Genomic DNA, 22,768 nt, shown 5'->3' with positions numbered 1-22,768 from the left:
TTACAAATTTTCCTCTTATAATTACTTTTGCTATATCCTGTAGGTTTTAGTTTGTTGTGTTTCCAGTGTCATTTTTCTCAAAATATTTTTAATTTCCCTTTGAGGTCTTCATTGATCCATTAGTTATTCAGTAGCATGTTATTTAATTTCCATATGTTTGTGAATTTTCCAAAATATCTCCTGTTACTGAAGTCTGGCTTTTTTCTTTTAAAGATTTTATTTATTTATTTGACAGGCAGAGATACAGACAGTGAGAGAGAGAGAGAAACGGAAAGGTCTTTCTCCTGTTGGTTCACTCCCCAAGTGGCCACAATGGCTGGAGCTGCGCCGATCCAAAGGCAGGAGCCAGGTGTTTCCTCCTGGTCTCCGATGTGGTTACAGGGGCCCAAGCACTTGGGACATCTTCTACTGCTTTCCCAGATCTTAGCAGAGAGCTGGACTGGAAGAGGGGCAGCTGGAACTAGAACCAGCAGAGGATTAACCTAGTGTGCCACGGCGCCAGCCCTAAAGTCTGGTTTTTTTTTTTTTAACTTTTATTTAATGAATATAAATTTCCAAAGTACGGCTTATGGATTACAATGCCCCCCCCCATAACGTCCCTCCCACCCGCAACCCTCCCCTTTCCCACTCCCTCTCCCCTTCCATTCACATGAGGATTCATTTTCAATTCTCTTTATCTACAGAAGATCAGTTTAGCATACATTAAGTAAAGATTTCAACAGTTTGCTCCCACACAGAAACATAAAGTGAAAAATAATAGATGATTTTTTAAATGATGATGAAATCAGATCAGACCTATTGTCATGTTTAATCCCAGTGAGAGTCAAGTTGGGAATTGATAATTTCTTCTTCTTCTTTTTTTTTTTTTTACAGAAGATCAGTTTAGTATACATTAAGTAAAGATTTCAACAGTTTGCACCCCCCATAGAAACACAAAGTGAAATATACTGTTTTTATAACATTGTGGGAGGAAAAGATTCTTGCTTGATATGATTTCAGTCTTCCTGAATTTTTAAAGACTCATTTTGTGGCCTAATGTGTCTTTGAAACTTAACAGTGTGTATTGGAGAAAAATGTGTATTCAGTATTAAGATGGATTGTTCTGTGTTAACCTTCATACTAAACACATACGTGATTTACATATCACCATTACAGTACTGGAATATTTTCAATTTGTGTACATTTACAAATGAGTTTTATTCTTTCTTGTATCTCTGTGTTACTACCTAGCACCTTTTCTTTCAGCTTGAGAATTTCCTCTTTCTTGCAGGCTCTTCTGGTGGCGATGAACTCAGGTAGCTTTTGTTTATGTGGGAAAGTGTTTATCTCCTTCATTTCTGCAGGACAGGCTTAGCAAGTACAGTGGTCTTTTTTACCCCCTTCATCACTTTGACTATATCATCACATTCCCTCTTGTTCTGTAAAGTTTCTCTTGAGAAATCTGCTGCCTCATTGGAACTCTGCTATATGCTATTTGAGAGACAGAACTCCCAGCCACTAGTTTTCACTCCAAATGCCTTTGACAGAGGTTGGCTGAGGCCAAAGAGGATCTGAGAACTAAATACAGGTCTTGCATGTGGGTATCAGAAACCTAATTACTTGAGCCATTACTATTGTCTCCCAGAGGCTGCATTAGCAGGGAACTACAACCAAGTTGGAAGCAGATATCAAACCCAGACACTCTCATATGGGTATCTCAACCAGCATCGTTTTTTTTTTTTTTTTCTTAAGATTTATCTATTTGTGAGGTAAAGTTACAGACAGAGAGAAAGGTCTTCATCCACTGGTTCATTTACCAAATGGCTGCAATGGCTGGAACTGGGCCGATTCTAAGCCTGGAGCTTCTTCTGGGTCCCCAGCATGGGTGCACGGGCCCAAGCACTTGGGCCATCCTCTACTGCTTTCCCAGGCCATCGCAGAGAGCTAGATTGGAAAAGGAGCAGCTGGGACACAAGCTGGTACTTGTTTAGGATGCCAGCGCCACAGGTGGTGGTTTTACCTTACCCACTATTCCACAGTGCTGTCCCTTTAACCAGCATCTTAACTGCTAGGACAAATGGCTGCCCCTATGCTTGATTTTTGACAGTTTGATTGTAATATTTCTTGGTGAGTCTTGTTTCATCTGAGAATGATTAGAAATCTTTGGAATTCCTGTACCTGGTTGTTTATATTTTTCCCCAATGCGTTCTATTCTTTTCTCTCTTAGACTTCATGAGCACTTATGACTCAAAAATTCACTCTTTTAATTCTGTCTCATAAGTCCCATAAGCTTTCATTATTCCTTTCCATCTTTTCTAATTTTGGACTGTATATCATCAAACAACTTTTTTTAGAGTGCACCTATTATTTGCCCTGCTTGGTCATTTCTGTGTTGATGGTCTCTGTTGTATTTTTCAGCTCCAGAATTTGTTTATTTTTCAAAGTAATTTTAATCTTTCTGTTAAATTTTGCATTTCAGTCATTTTTGTCTTCTGTATTTCATTGATTTTTTTTCTATATTTTCATGTACCTTGCTGAGCTTCCTTAAAATGATTATTTTGAATTCTTTGTCAGAAAGTTCATATACCTCCATTTCTTTCAGTTCAGCTAATGGGAGATTATTGTGTTAATGTGTCCATGGATTTTCATGTTCCTTATTGCCATGGATTTGAAGAAGCTATGGACTTATTCCAATCTTTGCAGACTGGCTTTGTGTTTAAGAGTCCTTCTCCAGTCAGCCCATCTAGTGACTCTGAGCAGGCCAACTGGCATGATCCAAGAACAGGTTTGCTGCTGAAGTCCTTGGGTCAACAGGTGGGTGAATCTGATACTTGGATTGGCTGAGTATGACCCAAAGCCTGGATCCATAAGGTTGGGCTTCCAGGCTGTTTTCCTGGAGCCAAGACTGAAGCTTGTGTCCAGAGGAGCTAACCTGGTGGTAGAGTAGACCTTGAGATTGAGTCTGTAGGGGCTGGCCTGGAGTTGAGATGGTCCTGGAACCTGAGTCTTTAAGGGCACTTCTGTTCCTGATTCTGTAGTGGCTGGCCTGGGGCATGGATCTGCAGATGTCCTCGGACCTTAAGGCCCTGGGTCTAGCCTGGCATGACACTGGCCCCTGTGTTCTGGAGCAGGCCTGGACCCTAAATCCTGTAGAGTCCAGGACCACATGGAATGGTCCAGAACTTGAGGCTGGCCTGGTGCTTGAGCTGGCGTGGATCTTGGTTCTTTGAAGACTAGTCCTAGCTTATGGTTTGGTTATTAACCTGGTGCCTAGAGCCACTGGGGCTTATTGAGCATCTGGGGCTTTGAGGACCAGCTAAGAGCCTATTTCTTCTTATGCTGGCCTGGAGGCTGAATTTGTACTTTCTGGTCTAGTTCTACAAGGGATGGCCTTGGATTTGAGACAGCCCAGGACCAGGGCACACAAAGCCAGCACTAGGGAGGCCTGGAGCCCATGTCTACAGGTGCCCACTTAGGATATAGTCCCTGGGTGTGCTAGTCTGGTGCTGGAGTAGGCCTGAAGCCCTTGGTTGTAGTGGCCAGCCCAGTGCTGAGAACCTGAAGCCCTTACTCAGGTGGCCAGTCCTTGAAGCCAAAGCCAAAGGCTATTGGGTCTGATTGGCCTATCTGTGGGTCTGGAACCTGGTTCTGTGCAAGTTACTTTGATTCTGATTTGAACCTAAAACCCAAGGACACTAGGGACTATCTAGTTCTTGGGCTGGTCTGGAGCCTGGGACCGTTGGAATTGGCTTTCCCTGGGGAAGGCCTGAAGAATTAGTTTCCTGGACTGCTCTGGAGGTTGGAGCTGTAGGAAGATTTTGCAGACCCAGTTTACCATGGTATCAGTCTGAGCCTGAGGCTGCAGAGGCTAGCCTGGCACTGGGCAGGTCTAGATCTTATATCTATCTGTAGGGGCCAAACTGGCAGCTGTGTGTGCTGTGCAGACCCAGAACCTGTGATTATGCAGGGTGGGCCTGGAGGCCCAGACTTCTACTAGTTTCTTGATGTTGGTTTCTGATAGACATATGCTAGGTTTTGCTGAAACCCATTTTTAATGGTTTATGTCCTTTATATACTCTTTAAGAAATCTGTGCCTATCCCAAGGTTGCAAGGATATCACTACTAGTAATAGAGATTTTCTAATAGCTTTCATACTTATATTATGTTATATTCAGAGGGAAAATGCTCATAGGAGTAGTTGACTCTGGAATTTTTATTTTTCTTCAGAAAAGATTTATTGTTTTTATGTCAAGTACCTGTGGGCACTTGAAGTCTTGGGTCACCTTTATCTGGTGTTAGGGATTGAGATTGTGTAAAGCTCTGCTAAATCCCCATGAAGGCCAGTCTCCTTCAGGTTCATCCTTTCTTGTAAGGGGAGATCCTAATCTAATATATCCCTATTCCCGATCCTGAATTCCAGCTCTTTTCCTCGTACCTCCAAGAATTTAAGTCCAGGGTTCAAAGTCACACTATTAGTGGCAGAGCTGGAATTTTGATCTAGCATCTAACTTCAGATCCTTGGTTATTAATAATTAATGTTATATTATTATAATTATTATTAATAATACATCATGAATGATTGGCTTTATTTCCCATAATTCTCCTACATCTGGTGTGGCACATGATAGGTGTTCAGCAAATGTTAAATATAAGAATGAATCCATTTGCTTTGGTATGCTATAACAAAATACCGTAGACTGCATGACTTACAAGCAGAAGACATTTATTGTTCATAGTTCTGAATGCTGGGTACAAAGATATACAGTAGCTTCAGTGTCTGGCAAACGATCATTTTCCTGGCTCACAGATGGCTGTCACTTCTTTGTGTCCTGTCATAGTGAGAGGAATGACTCTGGGACTAAAGGGCACTAATCTCATTCTAATCACCTCCCAAAGTTCCTACTTCTAAATATCATTACCTCGGGCGTTAGGATTTAACATGAATTTTAGATGGATATAACATTCAATTAATTGCCAATCTGTTCCTCTCAACAATATTATTAGGGCAATAATACTCAAATCTGATAAATTTGCATGTTAAACTGGTATTATAGACTTGGAGTTATGTAAGCATACATACTGTTTTGTTGGTAGCTTACATCAATAATTCCTTGATTTTTGTTTTGTTCTTTGACATTTTGTACATAAGAGGATATTAAATAAGTTAAAAATGCAGGGATAAACAACTTCTCAAATATTTTAAGTGCTTATTATTATTATCATTTTTAAGGCTTGATTAGCAAATTAATTTAAATTTAAGTAAGTATGTAAAATTTTCATATTGTCAGATATTCTTAAATATTTTTTCATTTAAATCTTTTCTCCCTCCATAGAGTTGAACTTCCATTCTTGTTGAAGAATGGCCTGGTTGGAGTTTAGAGCATTTAGGAGTCTTCTCTGGAAGAATTTTATTTTAAAGGTAAGTTGAACTATCCATAGTTTTGTTGCAATAGTTCATTGGCCACATGGGAAAATTATGAGAGCCTGATCACCATATTTCAATTTATTCTGTTTTCATTTTCCCAGTTCAGGGGCTATATGTGACAAATACAGAGTTCTGTAGTGAAGCTGTGCTTTTTGACAACTTATGTATTCTTTCATGAAGTATTTGTTTAACTTAATATAAAAGAATTAGCCATTTGCAAAATTAATGACCTCTGAGGTCAGTTAACATAATCTTATTTTTTCCTCCTATAGAAGCGGCGAATTATTAATTTACTTACAGAAATATTCTTAACGATTGTATTTGGTGTTGGAATTTTGTTAGCACGCAAATTTGTTGTTGTAAAGAAGAATGGACCTTTCAATTATAGTGCTCAGCAAGTTGACAATGTGCCTACATTCATCGGTGCTCCTGCTACTACTCCTTATCCTTGGGAATTGGCTTATGTACCTTCCAAAAGTACTGCAGTACAGAATATTGTTGAAAATGTGAAAGACAATTTAAACTCCAACATGAAAGGTTAGAAATTAAGATTTTCTGTAGAAATCATATTATTAAATTGTTTTAGCAAAGACATAACCTTTTTTTAAAAAATATTTATTTGTTTGAGAGGTAGAGATAGACAGTGAGAGGGAGAGACAGAGAGAAAGGTCTTCTGTCCGTGGGTTCACTCCTCAAATGGCCGCAATGGCGGAAGCTGTGCCAGTCCAAAGCCAGGAACAAGAAGCTTCTTCTGGGTCTCCCACATGGGTGCAGGGGCCCAAGGACTTGGGTCATCTTCTACAGCTTTCCCAGGCCACAGCAGAGAGCTATGGAAGAGGAGCAGCTGGGACTACAGCCAGCGCCCATATGGGATGCCAGCGCCACAGGTGGAGGATTAACCTAGTGTGCCATGGTGCCGGCCCCGCAGAAACATAAACTTTTTAGCTGGACCTTCACGAGTAAATGTCTCAAGTACAACCTTGTTAGCATATCATTATGACCAGGTATTAACCTCTTAAGTTTATTATGAACTTTTGTGGGGGCCAGTGCTGTGGTGCAACAGGTTAAGCCGCCATCTGTGGTGCTGGCATCCCATATGGGTGCCAGTTCAAGTCCAAGGTGCTCAGCTTCCAACCCAGCTCCCTCCTAATGTGCCTTCTGCTGTGTGAACATTGTGCTGCTTTGAAATCTTCTCTGCAAACAAGTCAGTCCACCATCATTAAGTTCAGCCTGCCGCAAACTCCCTAGACAGGGATACTGAACAGCCAAGTTCTTTGCCACATGTAACATCAGTGGTCTTTATTCCAGTTCCCAATAGGAATCTCATTTCTATCTGAAAACTCATCAGCCTGGCCTATACAGTTCACATTTCAACCAGCATTCTAGCCTCCTGAGACATCACCAGAATTTCTTGAAACACTCAGCTTACAGTATTCTAGGCTTTGTCCATCCTGCTTGTCCACTGTTGTATACTTTCCCAGCAGCCCAGTTCCAAAGACTCCTCCATACCTTCAGGTATAGTTCATAGTAACAACCCCACTTCTTGTTACCAATTTTCTGTATTTTTCTACTTTTTGTTACTTTAGCTAAAATACCTGAGAGGAGTTTCTTTGGGAAATAAAAGCATTTACTTCATCTTACAGTTTGAGGTTACAGTATCAAGTGGATCCATAGTATGGTGTTTGATGGAAGCTGGTTACAGTGGGTGTGGCAGCAAGTGATTGCTTAGTGAGTCAGGAAACAGAGAATTAGGCCAAACTTGGATTGTGATATTTCAACATCTCACATGAACCACCCTCCAAGGGCATGCCTCAAATGTTCTTCTACCAGTCCCACTTCTCAGACATCTTTAGATAGTAGAAAGTGAAAGAATCAGGCCTGAGGGAGAAGGGGAGGATTCAGTTCTCTCTAAGGTGTTTCCTTGCTGGGACAAGCTGTGCTCCAGCTAGTTAAGTCCTAGGTTGTTGAGAATTGCTGAACTGTCTTTTGGTTTCCTTGAATTCTGTCTCATGATGGCATGAGCATGACAAAACCTACAATTCCAATTGGGCTGAGGCAGGGAGAAGGGGGGGAAGTTTTGAGATAGTGTAAAACAAAATAATCTTGTTCATATTTGAAACATCTAGTCTAAGGATTTTAGACATGTGAAGAGATCTAGAATGATGAAATAAAGAAAATGAAACCTAACCAGGAGAAGCAGAACTAAAGTAACTGCAAGGAAGGTGGAGAGGAACTGCTCAGATGTGCACCTGTGCAACTTTACTGTTGTTGGCTCCTCATTCCAGCTGGGTTTCAGTTCTGACAGATGTTACTGCATCATTCCAGGATTTGTGTTTTTATGTGTTTTTATGCATAAAAAAGTTTGAAAGAAAAACTAGGTATCCAGTCCAGGGTTCAAGGAAATAGTTGCATGTTGGGACCGGTATTGTGGTGCCACAGGTTAAGCCTGTGACACCAGCATCCCATATGATCACTTGTTCAAGTCCTGGCTGCTCCACTTCCAATCCAGCTCTCTGCTAATGTGCCTGGGAAAGCAGTGGAAGATGGCCCAAATGCTTGGGCCCCAGCCACCAATGTGAGAGACCTGGAAAGAGTCCCAGGCTCTTTGCTTTCGCCTGGTCCAGCCAAGGCTGTTGCAGCCATTTTGGGAGTGAACCAGTGGACAGAAGATCTGTGTATGTATGTGTGTGTGCGTGTGTGTGTGTCTGTCTGTCTGTCTGTCTCCTTCCCTCCCTCTCTTTCTCTCTAACTGCCTTTCAAATATTATTAAAAATAATTTTATGTTCATGTATGTGTGCACATGTGTTTAGTGTTCCATCAGGGCAAACAAATTAGGCTAAGAAAATTACCATATGTTGTAAGTTATTTTGTTCTAATATCGGAGGATTTTTGGCCACATTACTGGAATGGAAAATGAAAGAGATGAGTTGAAGAATTTGAATATTTGTTGGAGTGATAGAGTCAGGAATCTGAGATGGAAAGGAAATAAGGTTAAGAGAAATGACAACTGATTGAGATGTCAAGTGACTTGAGTGTAAAATGGCTCATAATTGAAGACCTCTGTGGTTTATATCACACAACCAGCATACCACTATCTTCACACATTCATTTCTCTATATAGCTTTCTTTCAATAAGAAACCAGAAAAAAAGAGCATACTTTATCACTTGTAAACAGAGGGAAAAAATGCCCAATTATAGGGTAGTTGGGAAGATCAAATGAATTAAAATGAATGTTGAGAGTAATGCTCAGCACATAGTGAGCACTCAGTAAATGCTAGCTTTTATTACCATGGTAACCACAGATTCCTGCTCTGCCACCTTCCCCCTCCTCTGTGGAGTACTGCCTGTAAGCCCAAACTCCCAGTGACTATTTGGAAACGCTGTCTCACCAGAAACACTTCAATCAGAGAAACAGTAAAGGTTTTAAGCAGCAGACCGTATCTATCTCATCTGTAAAACCTGCCTTTTTGAAATTTAGGTTATTGCTTCCTAAATTCATTCAAGGCAATGGAAGTAACCAAACTTAACCATATTTTGCCCTTGAGTACTTGGTCTGAGGAAATCAACCCTATGTTCCACTCCTCTCTACCCCTTCGACCTGGATTTTATGTTTTAAACCAGCCTTACCTGTGCCTTAGTTTTCACAGTTTTGACCAATTGATTCCATAAGACTCTTAGCTCATCACATCACAGTGAGAAATGTTGATTGGGAGTTCCTGGTACTGCTTGTATTTTGTATTTTAATTCCATATGCAGCTAGGCACATTGCTGCCAGAAAATAATTCAGAATTATCTTACTAGGTGTCCCTGGATCTGGCAAAATCAAGTATGCTTACTATTAATCCTTTTCTCACAATAATAAATCTGCAGTTTTATATCAAAGTTTCTCATTAGTGACAGTCCTTAAGAAAAATCACATTTCTCTAATACAGTATTTTGTACTTGATAGCATATTTGTATCACAAAATATCACAACTGTTAGTTTAGTATAATAGGCTAGAAAGACAGTAAATTTTTGGTTTTTCAAAATGGATTGGATCTTCCTTGATACCACCTGCAACCTACGTGAGCTGCATTAATGTGCTGAGATGCATGCTAAAATCTTGGACACCACTCCCACTCCTAACCATGTGTTGGAAGTATTAGCAAGAAGTCCCAAAAAATCCTTGCTCTGCTATGTGCCCTGGGTGTTTTTGAAGCTGATAAATGACTTAAAAGGTAAAAACATTGGCATCTGAGTATTAACTGGCCCTATGGAGTAACATATAAAGCTAGGATGTCTGATTCATCTAAGGGAGAAACGGTGACTTGATCAGCATAGCCCTGACTGCTAATGGACAACTTAATACATTATCCCTCTTAGTAGTTTTTTTTATCTGTTCTACTTAATATGACTGGTTTAGATCTGTAATTGATGCACAGTTATTCTTAAGTGTTGAAAATTAACTGAAATGTGATCCCTGTTGAACATGGTGGTGGGAATGGGAGAGGGAAGAGATGTATAATTTGGGACATGCTCAGGCTGACTTGCCCCAAGTGGTGGAGTTGGAAGCATACCAGGGGATTCCAATTCAATCCCATCGAGGTGGCATGTACCAATGCCATCTCACTGTTCCAGGTGATCAGTTTCAGTTCACAGTTGGTCATGGTGAAGGGACTGGGAGTCAAAGGGAACACATAGACAAGTCTAGTACCTGCTAACGCTAACCGATGGAGTAAATAAAGGGGAGAGTGATCCAACATGGGAAGTGAGATACTCAGCAGACTCATAGAATGGCAGATGTCCTAAACAGCACTCTGGCCTCAGAATCAGCCCTAAAGGCATTCGGAGCTGGCTGAAAAGCTCATGAGAGTATTTCAGGCATGGAAAGCCAAGACACTCTGGCAAAAGATCTCTGCGAGTGAGATCCCAGTGGAAAGAACAGGTCATCAAAGAAGGAGGTACCTTTCTCTGAAGGGAGGAGAGAACCTCCACTTTGACTATGACCTTGTCTAAACAAGATAAGAGTCGGAGAACTCAGAGGGCTTCCATAGCCTTGGAAACTCATGACTGGAGCATAGGGAGATTACTGATGCCATAGACAGGAGTGTCAATTGGTAAAGTCAACAACAGGAGTCACTGTGCACTTACTCCTCATGTAGGATCTCTATCCTTAATGTGCTGTACATTGAGATTTAATGCTATAACGAGTACTCAAACAATATATTTCACTTTGTGTTTCTATGGGGGTGCAAACTGTTGAAATCCTTACTTAATGCATACTAAACTGATCCTCTGTGAAAAAAAAAAAAGAAAAAAAAAAAAGAAATTATCAATTCCCAACTTGACTCTCACTGGGATTAAACATGACAATAGGTCTGCTCTGATTTCATCATCATTTAAAAAAATCATCTATTATTTTTCACTTTATGTTTCTGTGTGGGAGCAAACTGTTGAAATCCATACTTAATGTATACTAAGCTGATCTTCTGTATATTAAGATAATCGAAAATGAATCATGATGTGAATGGAAGGGGAGAGGGAGTGGGAAAGGGGAGGGTTGTGGGTGGGAGGGACGGTATGGGGGGGAAGCCATTGTAATCCATAAGTTGTACTTTGGAAAATTATATGCATTAAATAAAAGTTTAAAAAAAAAAAAAAAAAAAAAAAAAAACTTTGAATAGATTAGGTGAACTTTTTTTTTTCTAATTTTCCTTCAAGGTGGAAATTTCAAAACACTGGAGCATCTGCTTCAATATGTATTATAATAATTATTATTTTAAACTTGTGATTAAAATTTTAAAAACTCCTAAGAGTTGTCCACTCCAAATATCAATTTGTTATGCCAGTGTTTGAGCAACAGCATTTTGAAATTTCTACTACTATAACTCTTTTTTTTTTTTTTTTACAGATCTAAACCAGTCATATTAAGTAGAACAGATAAAAAAAACTACTAAGAGGGATAATGTATTTAGTTGTTCATTAACAGTCAGGGCTATGCTGATCAAGCCACCGTTTATAACTCTTCATCCATGTGAAGTAGTTTCCCATCTAACAGATGGGAAGGGCTGTCATACATTTCACCATTATGTGGACAACTCATACAGATTTCTCTGTCTCCACAGTTTTGGGATTTTCTTCGGAAAGAGAATTTGAAGATTATGTTAAACAAAATAATAAAACTAAAAACGTTTTGGCTGGTATTGTTTTTGACCATGACTTCCAGAATAGCAATGATCCCCTGCCACTTAAGGTGAGAAAACTTCATATAGAAGCATCATAATTCTACTTTCAGTTTCCAGAGATTTAATGAAGTAGAAGCGACATTTCATAAGTGGGGAGACTGTAACTTTCCAAAGATTGTACTGCTTATACATATAGTAGAGTGAAGGCTTGTTTCCAAATCTTAACTTCTTCATCAGTGTGTTTATTTACACAGTGGTTTATTCTGATGAGAAAAATATTATGTGTATGACCCACAAGGCCTTATTTCTACATTAGAACCATCAGAAAAATTGATAAGGATATTACTTTCACCTGTGTCAGTTGTCTGCAGCCCTGGCAAAGTGAAGCCAATACACCTTCACTAGCAGGGAACAAATTATGAAAAATTCTTCCCTCTTTTGAAGCAGTCTCATTCGTCTCTTCTAGTTCTGAATCTAGAAAATAACTGAGGCTTAGCCAGGCTGAATTAGAATTAGGACATCTGCAGACACTGAGGAAGATGCTAATAATATCCAGCAAGAAGTAGAGATGAGGCCAATAGTTTGAACCTGATGTCTCTGCTGTTGTATGCATGGAACCACAAGTCTGCATTGAGGGCACAGTTGGTTGTCAATGTAACTGAAAGTAAGGATGGTCACCACATTGTAAGTTAAAGGGATTTCTTCATTTTGTTATCACTCCCTCACTACTTCTATCTGTGTCAGCTTCCCTCATTACTGACTCAGTGTTGGCTGATGATGGTGGCTCAACAGAATATATTATATAGAGAGTCTGGGCAAAATGTCTTTGGTTATATTTCAAACTCCACCCCTCTGCTTTTGTATAGTCTTGCTCTCCCTCTCACTTGGCTTGCTGTTGGTTTCTAAGATTGTTGCTGTGACTCTACATTGTCTTTCCTACCCATGCCTACTCGTTTCTTCCTTCATCTTCCCATAAATGCTCTAAATATATCTCTGCAATTGACTTTATGCCACAAGCTAATCAGTGTTTCCTCAAGTAGAATTTGAGCTCCTTGAGGAAGAAGGACTTTGAGCATAAAATGATTTATTGAAACTTTTGTCTTTATTTAGTTGGTGATTTGTGAATATGTAAATAATCACTTGGATGTACAACATCCTTTCTGATCTGATTTCTCTCATCTGACCCTTCTGATTTTTGAAACTCTTGATCCACTTGCTGTCTTGTAAAACTGCTCAGGCCCAGCATGATGTACTTTGTATTATCTTTTCATTAAACAATTAAAATTATGTAGCACTCCACGGTTACCTCTTAATCACGTTCCTCCTATGTATAAGATTCTTACAATCACTTTTAGGAGAGGAAGAGACTTTCTTCTTAGAACCCTTGGCTGACGATGGGAAGATAAATTAATACTTTTTTTTTCTTCTATTTGATTTCTGTATGCATGCCAGCTGTCTGTTTAGGAATGAATGCATTCACATTAATATACAAGTTGCCACTGTGTTTGCTTACTGCAAATGCACAGTATACATCCAAGTGTTACTGATACTTTAGTTTTTTTAATAATTATTATAATTTATTGAGGTAAATTGCTACTAAAAGTCCATTAATGCATGGTGATTTTTTTATTTAGTAAATATAAATTTTCAAAGTACAGTTAATGGATTACAATGGCTCCCCCCCCATAATTTCCCTCCTACTCACACCCCTCCCCTCTCCTGCTCCCTCTCCCATTCCATTCACATCAAGATTCGTTTTCAATTCTCTTTATATACAGAAGATCAATTCAGTATATATTAAGTAAAGATTTCATTAGTTTGCACCCACACAGAAACACAAAGTGTAAAATACTGTTTCAGTACTAGTTATAGCATTACTTCACATTGGACAACACATTAAGGACAGATCCCACATGAGAAGTAAGTACACAGTGACTCCTACTCCTGTTGTTGACTTAACAATTTGACACTCTTGTTTTTGGTGTCAGTAATCTCCCTAGGCTCTAGTCATGAGTTGCCAAGGCTATGGAAGCCTTTTGAGTTCGCCAACTTCGATCTTATTCCGACAGGGTCACAGTCAAAGTGGAAGTTCTCTCCTCCCTTCAGAGAAAGGTACCTCCTTCTTTGATGGCCCCATTCTTTCCACTGGGATCTCACTCACAGAGATCTTCCATTTAGGTCTTCTTTTTTTTTTTTCCCAGGGTGTCTTGGCTTTCCATGCCTAAAATACTCTCATGGGCTCTTCAGCCATATCCGAATGCCTTAAGGGCTGATTCTGAGGCCAGAGTGCTATTTAGGACATCTGCCATTCTATGAGTTTACTGTGTATCCTGCTTCCCATGATGGATTGTTCTCTCCCTTTTTGATTCTATCAGCTAGTATTAGCAGACACTAGACTTGTTTGTGTGATCCCTTTGACTCTTAGACCTATCAGTGTGATCAATTGTGAACTGAAATTGATCACTTGGACTAGTGATACTTTAGTTTTAAAAATTTCACACAGTTATTAGAGGAAAGATTTAAGGGAAGTAAACTTCTGAGCCTTATGTGATGTGCCTTACGATGAGTTTGCTGTCACTTTCTGTTGTTCAGAATCTATTTTGGTGCTCATCAATCTGCTCAAAACCACACATTCCTGATTTCCTTCCTTTTGTTTCTGAGTCTTGCTTTTTCTTTCTTTCTCTCTTTACTTATTGATATTATTTGTTTTTTATTATTGTTTGTTTCTTATTTTTCTTTCTAGGTGAAATACCACCTGCGTTTTAGTAGTTTTAAGAAGAACAGCAGAAAGTTTGCGACTCAGTTGGAAGAGGAATCCTGGTTAACAAATTCTCTCTTTCCGTCCATGCCTTCTATGGGACCCAGAAACCAACATGATGCACTTGGGGGGAATCCAGGTGAGAAGATACTGTATTTCTCCTAATATCCCAGTACTATAGTAAGGGTTATTATAAATTCATACTAAATAACTTCAACTTTGTGGTGAAAACTATTTGTTTTTAACCTACTGTATTGATTTTTTTTTTCATTTAAACTTTCATCATCATCTCTGTACATTTGAACAGTCCACTTTTATTCTTTCCAGGATAAAAGGAATTGCATGTCTTTATATTTTGATATAGACTTATTTGTGAAATTTTGACTTTATTGACTTGAGTTGTATATTTTCATGTACTGACACAGATAACTATAGTTTTATGATACTCTACTGGATTGGTAAGTAGCTTTTAATTTAACTATAATGTTAAAGTTAATTATACAAACTACCATTAAGATGTCTTTAATATGGAACTTAACTTTTACCAATAATTTTGCAAGTGCATCTTGAAGAAATTATTCAACAAAGGAAACAAGCATCATGACCAATATACCTTAATTCTTAAAAATTTGAGATAAAAGTTAAAATATAATTTGACAGAGCATTGCAGCCATCAAAACTAATCATCTTGAATGTTCTGAAAAAATCAAAGTTCAGAAATGTGTTATAAACCTACAGCTTTGTAAACTACATATTCATTAGCACAAAACTGGGGTAAATTTTCAAAAAGAAAATAGTTGCTAAGTTAGGGTGATGGAATTGTGTGGTGTGTTATTGCTATTTTCTTGGAAAACATATTTTGAATGTTTTTCTAGTCATAAAATTTAAAATGGAATTTTTGCTTTTTCCAATTGATGTTGCTGCATTATGGACCCAGTCTCAGACCTTACCTTAAAGCCCTTTTCTCTTCTGTTGAGGAACAATGTTTTTTGTTTTTCGTTTTTCCCTTTATACTATTTGTTGAACTCTTTTACTTAGTGTAGGGTTAGATTTATGATTATTAAGTAAACTGAAGGTAGATCTTTGTAAAAATTAAGAGTGGGGATGGGAGAGGGAGGAGGAAGAAGGGTTGGAGCATGGGCTGGAGGGAGGGTAACGTGGGAACTATCACTATGTTCCTAAGCTGTATTTGTGAAATACATGAAATTTGTATAACTTGAATAAAATTTTTAAAAAAGAAAAAAGTATCAGTCTGGTGAAAATTGTAGAAAGCTGGCAGAATTAACATTTTCCAGGAATGTATGTGGAAACCTAAAGGAACTGCTAGAAGAAGGGTGCCTAAGCTCATACTGCCATTCTGTAGAACAGTCTGGCAGTGGAAGCTAAATTAAGAATATGCTCCTGAGTAGAAAACCCAACAACACATTTGTGGATCCATAGGAATGTAAATGGCAGAGTCTTTTGTGTTGGAGTCAGTCCACCTCCTATGTTAGGGCAACTAGTATGGAAGACTGGATTAACTATACATGTAACAGCATCTTAAAAACAGAACTGAGTAAACTTTAACACAGTTTGGTTTGCTTGCATTAATGTATGTGCCAACAAATCCCTGTTTTAGAAGAAAACACAGAAGCCTAAAGACACTTGTCAAACAGATGAGAGTTGTTGTTAATGAAAAGGAGAAGAAGGCAAGGCATATAAGGGAATAAAGAAAATGGATTAAGTGACATTAACCAGTGAATCATGGATTGAATATAATTAACTCAACTCTCTACACTTGAAGCTAACAAAGTGTGTGTATGTGTATACCAATACACTAAAATATGTACTGGATATAAAAACAAAATATGTTAATAAACTGAAGCACCAAAAACCCTATTCTTATTGTTGAATTACCTACTTGTCTCCATAAACTGTCCTAGAGAGATAGTTATTATATAAATTCCTGTTTTATTCTTCTCCAATAATAAGAGCTAAAATTTTTGAGTGCTTACCCTGACTCTAAACTACTATGAGATAGGTTTTGGTATATCAATTTTTCAGGTAAAGTATCTGAGGCTCAGAGAGATTATATGATCTGTGCTGTTAAGTGACTCTTCAGCACTGTAGCTGAATCTTCAATGCAGTCTATGTCCAGAGTCTGTGCACTGAATGTCCCCCGGTATATTACAGAAACAATATAAAATGTATTTAATTTATCATACAATTCTCCCTGCCATACTGAAAATATTCATGTTATTCTCTAGTCAAAAAGACATTTTAGAGACAGTTTGTGGAAATAAAGATAATGTGGCTGTGTGTTTTAACAATAGAGCGGATTGGTAAAATGGATTATTATCTGAAGAGCCCACAATCAAAAATGAGTATTTCAGTTTGATAGTTTTCTCTTCCCTAAAACACAGGGGTATTGCTGAATAACCAGCAGAGGAAGTGGGCTAGCAAGCAGAGTTTATGAAGTCTCATAGTGATGGTACTGTGAGAATCTGATGGAATTGGATCCCAAGGTAACCACAGCCCAGCCTTGTCCCACTTCAGAACTTGACAAAATTTAACCTGTCCATTGACAATGGCACAGTAATTGAGGAATTGTGCAGAGGAATAAGTTGAGATACCCTTGTACTACTTAAGAGCAAAAGTGAGCTCAGTTTAATCAAAACTCAACTCTTAAGGAATCTGAATCATTACTTTCCCACTGTAGCTGCATAATAAAGAGAGAACTAGCATCTTTAAGAAAACAGAACAAAAATTATCCTTTAGTGTCTACTGTCATTTAAAAACCAGAATTATATGATCTGTAATTAATCAGGAAAAGTTACCTAAAATCAAAAGAAAGAAGAGTTAATATAAATAGGTGGATAAGGATGAGCATTTAGAATTGCAATTAAGACACCATTTGGGATCCCCACATCTAATATCAGTCAGAGTACCAACTTTCAAGTCCCAGCTCCATCCTCTGTTCCTGCTTCCTGCTAATGTGCACTCTAAGAGGATGCAGATATTGGCACAGGAAATTGGTTTCTGCCACCCACGTGGAAGATGTGGAAGTTTCTGGCTCCTTGCTTCAACCTAGCCCAGTCCTGGCTATTGTGGGAATTTACTAAGTAAACTAGTGGATGGAAGTTAATCAATCAATCAATCAATCTCAATCTCTCTTCTCTCTTTATCTCTCTATCTGCCTTTCAAGTAGATAAAAATAAATAAATAAGCAAACATTTAAAAATGGAATTAAAAGATAAATTTAAGAGAGGGTATTTGGCCTAGAGGTTAAAATGCCTACATCCCATATTAGAGTGCCTAGGTTTGAGCTCCTAATTCCAGCTTCCCCAACTAAAGTTGTTGGATCCCTGCTAGTCATGTAGAAGACCTGATTTGAGTTCCCGGCTCCCATCTTCAGCCTAGCACAGCCCCAGCCATTGTGAGAATTTGGGGGAGTAAACCAGCAGATAGGAAATCTCTGTCTCTCTTGCCTCATAATTAAAAAACTAAATTAAAAAATTTTTAAAGTTGATTGGGTCCACAAATTTTTGAAATCCATGGATAGTTTTTCCATAATAAGCATTTTCCATAAAGTTTTGAAGATCACATTTATATGAGTTAAATATATTTTAAAATATAAAATGTATTTTCTAAGGCTGTCCATCAGGAATGCCAATAAGTAGCAACCCAGTACCCAGATTGTAGTTTTTCAAAAAAACAAAAAAGCAACTAGGGATTTTTAGAGACATGACTGAATTTAGGATTTGGGTAGGGAAAATGCCAGATGATTCTTAAACATCTTACAGTGCCAGAAAGTAAGGAAGTACTTCAAAAAAATAGTAGGGAGGTTGAAAGGATTTGGCCTAGCCAAACTGATGCTGGAGCCAATCTGAAAGGGCTCCCAATGGCCAAGCCTAGAAGAAATTGAGCCTGAAAATAACAAGAATAGTAATTTGTTTTAGTCCACATTATAAAATAAATATCAATGATTCTGTCTTTATAATAAAGACAAGAGAGAATACATGTGTGTAAATGTACAAAAATATTCCTTATGGAATATTTTAAGATAACATAAACATTCCACTCCTGTTAAGTATAGGCTGCATTTAATGATTGGTTTCCAAAGAGTAGATATGTAAAGAAGTAAACAGCAACTTAACAATGGAGGAATCTGGCAGACACTATGTTAACCATAATTATGAAGGTTAACATCACCAGTGAAGTAATGTTGCTATCAGATATCCCCTTATAAATTATAATTAGATGAAGAAGGCCTTCACTCTGTGATATCCTTCCCTAGAACCCAGAACTTCAATTAGTTAATGAGAAAACATGAGAAAAATCAATTGTATAACATTCTCCAAAATATTTTCCAGTATTCTTAAAAACTCAAGATTATGAAAAACAAGGAGAGAATGAGAAGCTTTCACAGATCAGAGACTTTGGAGACTTGACAACTAAATACAGTGCAATGTCCTGAATGGAATCCCGAAACAGAAATAAAGCACATTGGGGGAAAACTGGAAAATTTCAAATAAAACGTGTATAAATTATAAATGGTATTTCAACAATGTTAGTTTCTTAGTTTTGACAACTACAGTGATAGCAAGATGTAATGTTAGAGAAGCTTGATGTAGAATATCTGGCAGTGTTTCTGTTTTTTGCTTCTCAGGACCATTTAGACTTTTTTAAAAAAAGATTTATTTATTTATTCAAAAGAGTTACAGAGAGAGGTACAGCCAGAGAGGGAGAGGTCTTCCATCCGCTGGTTCACTCCCCAAATGATGGCAATGGCCAGAGATGAGCTGATCCAAAGCCAGGAGCTAGGAGCCTCTTCCAGGTCTCTCACGTGGGTGCAGGGACCCAAGGACTTGGGCCATCTTCTACTGCTTTCCCAGGCCGTAGCAGAGAGCTGGATCGGAAGAGGAACAGCCGGGACTCAAACTAGCGCTCACATAGCATGCTGGTGCCGCAGGCCGGAGCTTTAACCCGCTGCATCACAGTGCCGGCCCTCATTTAGACATTTTAACCTAAGCAATAATCCCCATGAAAATGTCATACCGAAGATGCACTGTAGATCTATTTATGTACTGTAACTGCCATAGAGTGGTATAACTCACCATTGACAAGGTATGGTATACAAGAATTTTCTGTGCTGCCTTTGTAACTTTTCTGTAAGATTAACATTTTCCAATATAAAAAAATATAAACTCTCCAACCAAAAATACCAGTAAAAGTGCATTCTCTCAATGTGATATGTGAAAAATTTGTAGCTTACTGGTGAAATATTAAACATTTCCCTCCTAATGTCAGTAATAAAGTGAAAACACTTATTCTCATCAATTCTGTTCAGCATATCAGCAGAAATTCTAGTCTGCACTGGAAAAAGAAGAAGGAATAAAGTTTAAAAAAAGAGGAGTGAAATTATTTTTATTTGCAGATGACAAAAATCATTATGCACTTGTGTGGTGATTCCATGATAGCTGCTCTGAGACTGAGACTATGAGAAGAACCTTATTATAACAGTTAGCTTTGTTGTTTGCCTTTGACATGCAGTGATGTATAATGTAGTCACAGGAATAAGATCTGAGAAGTACAGTGTTAAGCAATCTCCTCACTAAGCAGACACAATAGAATGTACTTACACAGATAAGACAGTGGCCAGGTCAGTCAGTGACCATCATATATGCGGTCCATTCTTCTCTGAAGTGTCATGATAGGGCACATGGCGGTACTTGAATTGCCTGTTCTTTGTTCAGTCCCACTATATTTTGGCCTGTTATACTTAGCAGTCTCTGTTTTCTCACTTAGGGTACATCAGTGAAGGGTTCCTGGCTGTGCAGCATGCCCTGGATAAGGCCATCATGCGGCATCATAACAACACAGCTACAGAAACACTGTTTAATGGAGTCAAGATTTTTGTTCAGAGATTTCCATATCCATCTTATTATCATGATGTTTTCTTTTTATTTGCTATTGTTTTCATCCCTTTAATAATTGTATGTATCTTCTCTATGAATCATCTTACCATAATTCAATCTATTGTGTGGGAAAAAGAAAATCGATTGAAGGTAACTCCACTTTTCTTGTGATAGTTTCTTTTTTTTTTTACTTTGGAAATTTATATTTATTAAATAAAAGTTAAAAAAAGAATAAAAGAAAAATTGGACGTTACAACAAAACATTAAAAATGCCTTGAACCACAGTCAATGCAAATTCAGTTGGAAAATAAGCCATCATCTTCCAAACTATACCTTTAGTTATAGGTAAAAATATTCAATTTCTAAAAGCTAACATAAATGCAGCTTTTAAGAAATTTAAAATGTGTTCATTTGGTTTCATTTATTCTTTTTTTATTTATTTATTTTTGACAGGCAGAGTGGACAGTGAGAGAGAGAGACAGAGAGAAAGGTCTTCCTTTTTCCATTGGTTCACCCCCCTTCCCCCAATAGCCTCTGTGGCTGGTGCACTGTGGCCAGCACACTGCGCCGATCCGAAGCCCGGAGCCAGGTGCCTCTCCTGGTCTCCCATGTGGGTGCAGGGCCCAAGAACCTGGGCCATCCTCCACTGCACTCCCGGGCCACAGCAGAGAGCTGGACAGGAAGAGGGGCGACCGGGACAGAATCCAGCGCCTCGACCAAGACTAGAACCCAGTGTGCCGGCACTGCAGGCAGAGGATTAGCCTATTGAGCCACAGTGCCGGCCTCATTTATTCTATGAAGTAAAAAAGTCATACACTTATTTCCTTTCTATATGATGAAGACAGTTGTGACAATTAGCATATATGTCAGTCATAATCAGTGTTTCACCAAATCAAAAATGACTATATCATCAGTCTAAAACCCAAAGGAAAAAAAGACAACATATCTAGCCATGTACGAGGAGTCCAGTGTGCGCTTACATGAAAGCTGTTGCTGTGAGGTAGGAATTCTTAAATTTCTTTGTGGGACATGGTTTCCTTTGCATATTAAACCATCACTAACGTTTCCAACACTAGATGACTGTACAGCAGGCCTCATAGTACTAGTGCTGGGTAAAGATTCATTCCTCTGTGTCTCCTGAAGAAATTCAGTTCTGACCACTGTTAATTCCTCATTCGTCTTATTCAGTTTACATGTTAAGGTTTCTCGAACTTGTACTTCTTCTACATGGAATTCCCTTTGTTTCTCCAGTTCTTTATCACATTCTTCCTGAGGAGCTTTCTTTTTGGTATGTTCCGATGTTTGAAACTTTTGCTGTAACATATGACTCTTAATATCCATTTTTAATTGACTGGCTTTAAAGTCTCCAATGGTAGTCACACTGTGTTGTCATAAGCATGAAATATGTTTTTTATTTGAAAAAAGGGTTTCTTTGGTTGAGTTATCTTGTCTTCTAAATCACAATTTTTCTTCCTCTTTTGGTCCAGTTCGTCCTGCAGAGCTTCATTTATTTCAGCAAGCATCTTTATGTGTTGCTTTTTATATTCAGACTTTTTCTGTAGTTGTTCAATTAATATCACTTGCTCTTGAATTTTGATTTTTAGTTTGGCATTTTCACATTCCAACTTTGATATGTAGTTTTCTAGAGGATCTTGAGACCTCTTAGTGTTGTCAACAATTTCCTGATGTTGATGATTTGCTTATTGGAACTGAGTCAAATTGTTTTTTGAAGTCCTTGCATCCATTTCTAGTGTTCTATGTGTCACTTCAAGTTGTTTCACTTCTTCTTCTTCTCCTTCTCCTTCTCCTCCTCCTCCTCCTCCTCCTCCTCCTCCTCCTCCTTCTTCTCCTTCTTCTCCTTCTCCTCCTTCTCCTTCTCCTTCTCCTTCTCCTTCTTCTCCTTCTTCTCCTCCTCCTCCTCCTCCTTCTTTTCTCCTCCTCCTCCTTCTTTTCTCCTCCTCCTCCCTCCTCCTCCCTCCTCCCTCCTTCTCCTCCCTCCTCCCTCCTTCTCCTTCTCCTTCTTCTTCTTTTTTTGACAGGCAGATTGGATAGTGAGAGAGACAGAGAGAAAGGTCTTCCTTTTTCCGTTGCTTCACCCCACAACGGCCACTCCAGTGGCACACTGCAGCCGGCACACTGTGCTGATCCGAAGCCAGGAGCCAGGTGCTTCTCCTGGTCTCCCATGCAGGTGCAGGGCCCAAGCACTTGGGCCATCCTCCACTGCACTCCCGGGCCACAGCAGAGAGCTGGACAGGAAGAGGAGCAACCAGGACAGAATCGCGCCCGACCAGGACTAGAACCTGGGGTGCTGGCATCGCAGGGGGAGGATTAGCCTAGTGAGCCGCGGCGCCGGCCTACAAGTTTCTTAACTCTTCCATTTCATTACTTTGGCAACGCTGCCCTTTTTCTTCAAACTGCTTATTTTTACTTCTATCAAACCATTCTTTTTCTTCCTTGGGTGTTGTTTTAATGTTATTACATGTTGGAGAAGAACTTTTTAATTCAAGTTCTGTGCTTTTATATTGATTAGTATTGCAGTGATG

At 38.7% G+C, this 22,768-nt stretch overlaps 1 protein-coding gene across 1 annotated transcript in view; it reads left to right on the top strand.

Annotated features, from left to right (window-relative positions):
* LOC100353012 (phospholipid-transporting ATPase ABCA3) overlaps positions 1-22,768 on the top strand; it is a 123,591-nt gene that overhangs the window by 17,041 nt on the left and 83,782 nt on the right. Inside the window, exons 2-6 of the mRNA XM_017342510.4 lie at positions 5,313-5,398; positions 5,677-5,941; positions 11,511-11,638; positions 14,314-14,467; positions 20,116-20,375. Coding sequence (XP_017197999.3) covers positions 5,339-5,398; positions 5,677-5,941; positions 11,511-11,638; positions 14,314-14,467; positions 20,116-20,375 — 867 coding nt within the window. The 5' untranslated portion in view covers positions 5,313-5,338. The remainder of the gene's footprint in view (positions 1-5,312; positions 5,399-5,676; positions 5,942-11,510; positions 11,639-14,313; positions 14,468-20,115; positions 20,376-22,768) is intronic.

The sequence above is a fragment of the Oryctolagus cuniculus genome, chromosome 19 (assembly GCF_051225735.1).
Source record: "Oryctolagus cuniculus isolate XC-2025 breed Fujian yellow rabbit chromosome 19, ASM5122573v1, whole genome shotgun sequence".
Taxonomy (NCBI): Eukaryota; Metazoa; Chordata; class Mammalia; order Lagomorpha; family Leporidae; genus Oryctolagus; species Oryctolagus cuniculus.
This window is presented reverse-complemented; position numbering and strand designations above follow the sequence as displayed.